Source organism: Miscanthus floridulus, chromosome 3, assembly GCF_019320115.1.
Source record: "Miscanthus floridulus cultivar M001 chromosome 3, ASM1932011v1, whole genome shotgun sequence".
NCBI lineage: Eukaryota > Viridiplantae > Streptophyta > Magnoliopsida > Poales > Poaceae > Miscanthus > Miscanthus floridulus.
This window is the reverse complement of record NC_089582.1, coordinates 118,804,498-118,814,351: the sequence shown is the minus strand read 5'-3', so window position 1 is coordinate 118,814,351 and position 9,854 is coordinate 118,804,498. Positions and strand designations below refer to the sequence as shown.

At 46.5% G+C, this 9,854-nt stretch overlaps 1 protein-coding gene across 1 annotated transcript; it reads right to left on the bottom strand.

Moving 5' to 3' along the window:
* Positions 1-1,912: 1,912 nt before the first annotated feature.
* On the bottom strand, positions 1,913-9,388 carry LOC136542204 (E3 ubiquitin ligase BIG BROTHER-related-like). The gene is made up of 7 exons (XM_066534533.1): positions 9,052-9,388; positions 8,580-8,964; positions 8,442-8,491; positions 4,112-4,153; positions 3,890-4,011; positions 3,696-3,804; positions 1,913-2,242 (listed from the first exon to the last, which is right to left on the bottom strand). The coding sequence occupies exons 1-7, from the start codon at positions 9,280-9,282 to the stop codon at positions 2,189-2,191; spliced, it is 993 nt and encodes a 330-aa protein (XP_066390630.1). The 5' UTR covers positions 9,283-9,388; the 3' UTR covers positions 1,913-2,188.
* Positions 9,389-9,854: the final 466 nt, after the last annotated feature.

Here is a 9,854-nt window from a genome sequence, read left to right as displayed (position 1 = left end):
AAGGCGGTCTGTCCGGCCGGAGCGCGTCGAGAAGGACGACTCGATGGTGTTAGGAGCGCGAGGGGCGCTGATGCATGGCGACGCTCATAAGCCCGAGCCAAGCGCATGGCGCGGTGCAAGTCCTGGGGTCATGTAGCTCAACGTCAACCCAGATATACTCAGGGAGGCCCTCAGGGAGGCCCTCGGTGAACAGCTGTGCTTGTTGTAGCGGTGCCAGATGTCCCGCGTGCGCTAAGCGCGCCTGGAAGGCTTCCATGTAAGCATCGACAGAGGCACCGAACGGTAGGTGAGTGAGCTCGGCAAGATGGTTGGTGGACAGCGTAGGCCCGAAATGCTGGTGGCAGAGCAGACGGAAGTTGACCCACGACGGTCAACCGAAGTCACGTTCCAACACATAATACCATTGCTGTGCAGATCCCATCATGTGGAAGGACACGAGCCAAACCTTGTCCGCCTCACGAGTAAGTTGGCCGCGGAAGGACTCGCAACGATTGAGCCATCCGAGCGGGTCTTCTTTGCCGTCGCAAGTGGGGAAGGACAACTTATGGAACTTGGGAACGCCCTGGCTGTCCCCATGTTCCTCAGGGTGATGGCGCGGTTCATGCACCATCATAGCAGAAGAGTAGATCGGCCCGTTCATAATGGAGGACAACGACGGTACCGGCGACGGTGATGACGAAAACGGGATCGACTGGATCGGAAGCCCCGTCGGAGGTGGTTGCGAGGTGACGCCAGCGGCCGTGGGCACCAAAAGCGGCGCCGTGGACCCCGGCAGTGACGGCAAGGGCAGGATCTCTGAGACGACCGACTCGGACGCCGGAAGGCCCCCATACCCCGGCATGCCATATTGTAGGAGCGGCGTGGTAGAGTACGGCAGGCGTGGTGGCGTCGAAGGACCAGGACGGCTCTCGACAACGGCCAGGCGCAGGGACATCTCCGCCATCTGCCGCTGCATGCCTTGGAACATCTCTCCCATCTGTCGCTGCATGCTTGCCAAGGCGGCCAAGGAGTCTTCAAGGGTCGGTGGTGCGGGAGGCGGTGGAAGGGCGCCCGACGTGGTGAGAGGAATGGACGACGACGGTGTGGTGGTACCGGTGGTGGGTACAGCGGCGGCTGCGGCAAGAGCACCAGAGGAGGCCATGGTCTCTGATACCAGATTGTTGGAGCTCAGGTTCCTAAGGTTGTAGCGGTGGTGAACGGGTGGACGAGGCTTGAAAGCGTGGCGATGAACCTACGGCGCCGGAGCTAGGTCTGCGTGAAAAGCAAATGATGAGTAGCAGTAGGCAAGGGCTGGGTGCCCAAGGGAGATAGTATCTCAATCCCAGGCCAATCCATTCAATCATAATTGTTCAATACTTATACAAGCACATCTTCAACCGACTCAGCTCTAACTTAATCAAGTAACAAACTCGAGAGATAGGTATCCTATGACTGGATCGAATCGTGCTGTCCAGGCCCATGACGACCGCACACCAACTCAGTCAGGCTTTAGCCACGGTGCTTGCGCCTGTAGACCGTACCAGTCATAACAGTCGATGAAAAATGATGTTTATCTTTCGAAACAAAAACCCATCAGTAGAAGACTGTAAAAGGGTGGTCACGTTGGAATCCCTCCTCTTATAGCACAGAACAAAGGCTAGAATCACGCCCCCCCCCCCCCCCCCCCCCCCCCCCCCCGCTTGAATCATGGATAAACTATAACTTGTAATCTTTTGGATTTTTTCCTTCTCCTCCTCTGTACCCTGAGTTCCAGAGAGAGAGATAAACAGTGGGAGTTTGTAGCTTTCTCTGTCTTTTTTCCTGTAATTCTGTCACTCTGTTCTGTTTTGTTTAATAAATTACAGTAGGAGCCTCTGGCTCCTCCTGATTCCTCAAAAAAAAGCAAATATATACGATGATCATGCGATCAGTAAAAAGAATGACTAACAATATAATATAATATAATTGGCATATCTTGTGGATCATACAACAGCCATAAGGCGTCCGAAGGGAACTGAGACCATAAGCGGCAAGGCCAATAAATCCAGTGAGCAGAGAACCAGGACAAAACTTTAGACTGACAAGAGGATTATTTCCTGATCTCCTTGCATGTATGTAAAACGTTCTGCTTTTGTTTCGACAATACGGATGCTGCAGTGATGCCGCTATTTATTCCCATCAAGTGCCCAAGATGGCCATCTGAGAGCAGTCATGGCTCCTTGTTGCCCGAGGTTGATACTTCTGCACTGCACATAGGGCATACCTGCAAGAATCAGGGGGGCATTTTGTCACATTTTGGAGCAACGAAAACTGTTGTTTAGAAGTATCCACATCATGTTGACTGGAAAACATGTTCAAATTAACTCAAGCCAGGTGGTGCGCATAATAGAAGTTACTTGTCAAGGTAGGGATCGACATGGCATGATCAGCCTGCAGGAACGCTGAAATATATACTAAGAATATGTATACAGCACAACCTATTACTTTGCAAGATAAGGGTCCACATAGCATAATCTGCTATAGCAGGAATGATGAAATGGACTGACAATATGAATAGTGAATACAGCTATAGCCTATAGCTAGTCACTGTGCCAGACAGTAAGATAACAGGAGTCAAGCAGACCATCATCATCATCAGACTTGACCTGACTACAGCTGTGCAGCAGTTACAGCAGTTTTGCCAGCCTCAATAGATAAATAAAACTTTATAATCTTTTGAAGGCACTAAGTTTTCTTGATCAACTTAAGAGTATCACAACTCAATACTGATTAAATAAAGAGAAACCAGTCGCAGGCAATAATGATGCTACTACTACTAAAACACTAATAGAAAGACATTAAAGCTTTAACAGACTGGACTGATTTAGGAACAAAAGGTTGCTGAACTACTCATACTCAAAAAGAGCAAGGATATATTTAACTAACATCCAAATCTACCCAAGATTAATGTGGCTGAACATACAAAAGTATAGAGGTATTTTATCTATAAACATCATGCAAAACCTAGATAATATATCCCCAAGTGTCCATTGGTGAGCATACCAGCTTCCAAGGTTTGTTGATTTGCTAAGCTTTCAAATCTTCTTTTTCCCCCACCACATGGTGTACCCAAATTTCATTACCACAACAACAAAATTACATGAATCCGCATGTCAACATGACGGAACGTCAGCTAACAAAAACATCACTAGACCATGACAGAACATCGTAGGCTCCATTACGACTAGAAGGCTCACAACTTCAGTCTGATACAATGTAACGGCACCAGACATCTTGACCGCGATTACAAATCTAGGGACTATGTCAAGCAAATAACAGAATATTCTTACTTCAAATGTATGGATTGCTGCCCTGTTACTGCAACCCACAATACCATTGACATTCTATGTTTTATATGCAGCCAAATTTTTTTTAAGGAAAAAAATGATGAACTAAACACAGCTGTACAACTAGAATAAGAAGAACAATAGCAGTTGACAAATAGCCTGCCTAGCGGCCCACAGAAAAATCTTCAAGCTTTCTGTTTTGACTAGAAGTTACCAAACACAGTATACTATACAGACTAGTTGTGATGAAAACATTCCTCCTTCAGGTACATGCGTGTGTGACAGTCTGAGATACTTCACAGAATCACAATAGTATTTAAGGACCAACGAGTTAATGAAATGAACTTTCTAGCCATTCAACTATGTGGAGCTTAAGAAGGTCCATCATACCTTATTTATTTGCAGCCACTGGTTTATGCATTCAGGATGGTACAAGTGCTTGCAGGGAAGTGCGATCAAAGATTCACCCTCCTCCAATTCCACACGGCAAATTACGCATCTATCAACAATAATGATACATCAGGACTTCATATACAGAACATAGATCATTACAAAACTATAAAACTTCAATTATTTGCACATACTGCTCTGTGTTGCCATCCTGAACATCTTGCATCTTGTATGTTACTGAAGGTAAAGAATCAAGTGTATCAGCAGAGAGACCTCTGTTTTCTGTGCCAACTACTTCACCCAATGCGACTAGCTCCTGATATCAACATGAGAACCATTAACATGACATACTGATGTATGAAGCTTCAAATGAGGGCTTGGAGAACTAAGGATAGACAACAAGCAATGTAACTTGCCTCATAAGAGTACTCGTCTGGATCAACCTCTTGCCATGCCTCCTGGGTTTTCATAAAAGCAAACAGAAGTTTAAGTTGTTTATCATTCATTATAGTTGACTGATTATAAACAAGTACGAAAGAAACTAAGACCAACATGTGAACAATGACATAAATTTCCCCTATATAAAAACAGTAGGAATAATTGGGAAATATGCCAACCATCCCTAGAGGACTGAGGACAATAGTAGTACCTGACTAGTAATAAAAAAAAATATAGATTTTGCTTCTGGATTTCATTGCTAGAAGGGCAGATAAATCTAGCCATTCTAATGGAGATGAAACCCGAAAGAAAATCGTTGGGGCGTAACCCTCTTAGCGACGCGCCATATCGGAACCCGGGTATGGTGTTAAATGAGCAAGGGCCGGGTCGTCACCCCCGTGACGCGCCGTGTCGCGATCTGGGCATGGTGTCAAGTGATCAAGGATCGGGTCGTCGCATCCTTAGTGGCGCGCTACATCGGCGCCCGAGTGTAGTGAAAAATGAGCAAGGGTCTTCACATCTGATTCGACGGGTGCGAAGGGTAAGAAAGCTAGTCGAACCAACTAGGATCCGTTTAGGCAGTTGGAATGTAGGGTCACTTACAGGTAAGTTAAGAGAATTAGTTGATACCGCGACTAGGAGGCGTGTAAATATATTATGCGTTCAAGAGACTAAATGGAAGGGTCAGAAGACGAAGGAGGTGGACAATAAAGGTTTCAAGCTTTGGTACACAGGGACAGTTGCGAATAGAAATAGAGTAGGAGTTTTGATTGATAAGAGCCTCAAGAATAGTGTGGTGGGAGTGAGAAGGCAAGAAGATAGGATTATCTTAGTCAAGCTTGTCATTGGTGATATGGTCTTGAACATAATTAGTGCGTATGCCCCCCAAGTAGGCCTCGGCGAGAGTGCTAAGAGACAGTTCTGGGAAGACTTAGATGGCCTGATTAGAGCTGTACCCAGTAGTGAGAAGCTTTTTATAGGAGGAGATCATAATGGGCATGTAGGTACTACAAGCGCAGGTTTCGAGGCAGTTCATGGAGGTTTTGGGTATGGTAGTAGGAATTAGGAGGGGGAGGAAGTTCTAGACTTCGCGGTAGCTTTTGACCTGATGATAGCCAACACTTTCTTTAGAAAGAGAGAATCGCATCTAGTGACCTTCAGTAGCGGACAACACTCTAGCCAGATTGACTTTGTCCTCACAAGAAGAAAGGACAAACGAGCATGCTTGGATTGCAAGGTGATACCAGGGGAGTGTGTTGTTTCTCAACAAAAGCTTTTGGTGGTAGACTTTCATTTTCAGGTGCGTGCCCGTAGGGATAAACAAGCTAAGATTGAAAGAACAAAATAGTGGAAACTGAAAGAGGAGACGTCAAAGGTATTCAGGGAAAGGGTTATCAAAGAGGGCTCTTGGAAGAAAGAAGAAGACATAAACAACATGTGGGAGAAGATGGCAACCAACATTCGAAAGGTGGCCTCAGAGGTGTGTGGAGTAACCAAAGGAAGTGGAGGCGAGGCTAAAGATACTTGGTGGTGGAACGAGGAAGTCCAAAGGGCTATTAAGGAGAAGAAAGAGTGTTATAGACGCTTGTACCATAACAGGAGTGTGGACAACATAGAGAAGTACAAGATGGCAAAGAAAACTGCAAAGCGAGCTGTAAGTATGGCAAAGGGTAGAGCGTACGAGGATCTTTACCAACGTTTGAGTACGAAGGAAGGAGAGAAGGACATTTATAGGATGGCTAGAGTTCGTGAGAGAAAGACAAGGGACTTCAACCGAGTTAAGTGCATTAAGGATGAAAGGGAGTATCTCTTGGTGAAGGAGGATGAGATCCGACATCGATGGCAAGAGTATTTTGACAAATTGTTCAATGATGAGAATACAGACACAACCTTTCAGTTGGATGACTCTTTTGATGACACCAATAGGCGCTTTGTGCGGAGAATCCAAGAATCTAAGGTCAGAGAGGCGTTGAAAAGGATGAAAGGAGGTAAGGCGATGGGACCGGATGGTATCCCAATCGAGGTGTGGAGATGTCTCGGGAACATAGCTATAGTATAGCTAACCAAGCTGTTCAACATATTTTTCGATCGAACAAGATGCCTGATGAGTAGAGGAGAAGTATATTGGTACCGATCTACAAGAATAAAGGGGATATTCAAAGTTGTACTAATTACCGGGGAATTAAGTTGATGAGTCATACTATGAAGCTATGGGAGAGAGTTATCGAGCATCGCTTGAGAGCAATAACGCGGGTCTCTATGAACCAATTTGGTTTCATGCCCGGAAGGTCAACCATGGAAACCATTTTCTTAATAAGACAAGTTATGGAGCGGTATAGGAAGAAGAAGGACCTACACATGGTTTTTATTGACTTGGAGAAGGCTTATGATAAAATACCAAGGAATGTTATGTGGTGGGCTTTGGACAAACATAAAGTCACAACGAAGTACGTCGGGCTCATTAAGGACATGTACAACAATGTTGTGACTATAGTTCGAACAAGTGATGGAGACACGGATGACTTCCCGATTAGGATAGGACTACATCAAGGGTCAGCTTTGAGCCCTTATTTGTTTGCCTTAGTAATGGATGAGGTCACAAGGGACATAAAGGGGACATCTCTTGGTGTATGCTTTTCGCGGACGATGTAGTGCTAGTTGATGAAAGCCGAACAGGAGTGAATCAGAAACTGGAGTTATGGCGGGAGACTTTGGAGTCCAAAGGTTTTAGACTCAGTAGAACTAAAACTGAGTATATGAGATGTGACTTCGGCACTACTATTCGGGAGGAGAAAGATATTAGTTTGGAAGGTCAAGTAGTGCCTAGGAAGGATACCTTTCGATATTTAGGATCAATGCTACAGAGAGACGGGGATATTGATGAAGATGTTAGCCATAGAATCAAAGCAGGATGGATGAAGTGGCGGCAAGCATCTGGTATCCTATGTGACAAAAGGGTACCATAGAAGCTAAAAGGCAAGTTTTATAGGACGGCGATTAGACCTGCTATGTTGTATGGTACAGAATGTTGGCCTACCAAAAGACGACATGTTCAACAGATAAGTGTCGCGGAAATGCGTATGTTGCGTTGGATTTACGGTCATACAAGAAGGGATCGAGTTTGGAACGATGATATACGTGATAGATTAGGGGTAGCACCAATTGAAGAGAAGCTTGTCCAACACCGGTTGAGATGGTTTGGACATGTCCAACGGAGACCTCCAGAGGCACCGGTGCGTAGTGGAATCCTAGGCCAGGATAGTAACGTGAAGAGAGACAGAGGAAAACCGAAGTTGACTTGGGTAGAGGCAATAAAAGGAGACTTGAAAAGATGGAATATACCCAAAGACTTAGCCTTGGATAGGAGTGCTTGGAATACAGCTATTCACGTGTCTGAACCTTGATTGCTTCTGCTGGGTTTCAACTCTAGCCTACCCCAACTTGTTTGGAACTTAAAGGCTTTGTTGTTGTTGTTGTTGTTGTTGTTGATTTCATTGCTAGAAGGGCAGATAATTCAAGCTTACTAAAGGAAAACCCAATCACAACTAAAACTGTAAAACATCGAAAGTAGATATGACTCCTTATTTAGATCCTGAACTACAAATCTAACTGTGAGAAAAAATATCATTTACAGTTGAAGCCAAACAAGAAAAAATAAATGCAATCTAACTTAATAGCATTGAATCCATAGTAAGTTTTGATAGAACAAAAACATCATGAAGGAAATTCATGCACATATAGACAGCTCTTTAAATGGCCAAGATATAAAGACTACGCATGTCTCCAGGACCACTTCCAAAGAGGCATTATTCTAGTGTGGTTCTATTTACAATCAACATTTAAACCGCCACTCACACTGCAACATCATTTCATTTTAATAAGTGAGAAATACAATTAACTAACATATAAACGAGTAACTGATATTCCCTTCACTAAAAAAGACAAGGACACAAGTCAGACCCCTAGAATCTGTACAATCAAAATGCATCAATTTAGAAAGAAAAAAGAGTAGATGTGTTCCAGGTAGGAAATAACGTCAACAATCTATCAGAGGAAAGTATTATGGTATCAATAACCAACAAGTCAAAATTATTTTAGCTGAATCAATAAACTATGGCACAAATCATGCTGAAACATAATGCATGTTGCATTGATCAAAGAACAACTCCACTAGTTTGCATGCACAGAAATTAACAAAGAGGACACTATGGCATTTTGTTTCTTATAAGACCATTAATTGCAAACTCAAGTGATTTTCCCTAAGAAAGAAAAGGTAAAATTCATCAACTATATGAGATGAATCACAACCTGTGGATCATTCACATGGTCCTCCTCATGCTCCACATCCACTGTCCGCCCTGCAACGGAAAGCCAAAATTACAAACCAGCAACCAACTAAATTGTGAACTGAGCTGGGGTTGGGGGCAATGAATCATTTGTGCTCACAATCGCTGAGACCAGCCAGAGCCATAAGCCGTGCGGCGACCTCACGCTCCTCAGCATCCTGTAGCGCACGCGCATAAGCCTCATCGTCCTCAAACTCCGCGGGATCTACCTCCGGCTCCCCTTCTTCGTCCTCCTCGAACTCTTCGTCGTAGTCGCTCCCCTCGGCGCCCTCGCCCTCGCCCTCGCCCTCGCCCTCTCCCTCACCCTCGCCCTCGCCCTCGCCCGAGGGGTGCCCGTGGTGGTGGACGCGGAGGTGGTGCTCCAGTTCCTCTTCGTAGTCCTCCTCTCCCTCTTCGTCGTACTCGTAGCTCCCTGCATCAGAGCTCCCGTAGTCGCTGCCTTCGCCACCGCCCCCGTTCATCCGGAGCAACATGTACGCCCGCTCCTGCACCGATCCGAAGGCACGGGTTAATCGCCGGGGGCAAGGAACCCAGGAGCGGCCCCGAGGTCGCGAGATCTCGTTGTCGCTTACCTGCTCCTGCAGGACGCGGGCGAGGGCGAGGTCAGCCTCCTCCTGGCTGAGGGCCGTGAAGGGCCGCCTGGCCGCCTCGGCCGCAGCCGCGGCCGCGGCGCCACCGTCGTCCGTGGCTTCGACAGCCGCCGCGGTAGGTGGGGGCGGATTCAGGCTAGGGTTCGACTCGGCGCTTGGCTTTTCGGGCCCGGCCCCGTCCCCGCCACCTCCGCTCCCCTTCGAACCTTCCATGGCGGCGAGCGAGGTTGGAGACGGGGCGATACGAGGAAAAGGATTAGCGACTCGAGTTAAGCCCCCCAGCCCGGGAGGCGACGCGGTGGTCGATCTTGCGTTTTGTGTAAACTGATGGCCGATTAGCAGTGTGGTTTCGGTTTAAACCGGAGCTCTGGTTAAGCTAATCACGTAGGGCCTCGGAACCGACTCGATTGCGGCTCGGTTGGTGTTAGTCTCTGACACTTTGGGCCCGAGGTCTCCTGGCGCCACTCGTCAGTAAGAGAAGGGTGTTCATCTGTTGTACAGACCGTGTGTTCCTGGCTGTGCGACCTGGAATGAGTACGCCGTACGACGTCACCACGGAACGGGTGGGTGTTCACCTACTCGGCCTGAAAGATCATGTCACCGACCTGTGGGGAATATGTGTTTGGACCCACGTGTCATTCATGTGCCTAAATATTGATTTCAGAATTCTCGTTGGGAAAAGGTTAAGCTCCGGTAGAATCTTGCACAGTCTCTGTACCGATCAAAAAACAAAAAGAATCTTGCACATTCTGCTGCTAGTGCCAACTTTGTGATTCGTGCCAAAC

Bases quoted from the DNA above. Each gene is read 5' to 3' on its own strand.
- LOC136542204 (XM_066534533.1), bottom strand. From the start codon at position 9,282: ATGGAAGGTTCGAAGGGGAGCGGAGGTGGCGGGGACGGGGCCGGGCCC. The intron at 8,492-8,579 runs GTGAGCACAAAT...TTTCCGTTGCAG, and splicing joins TCTGGCTGGTCTCAGCGATT to GGCGGACAGTGGATGTGGAG. The intron at 3,805-3,889 runs GTATGTGCAAAT...TATTGTTGATAG, and splicing joins CAGGATGGCAACACAGAGCA to ATGCGTAATTTGCCGTGTGG.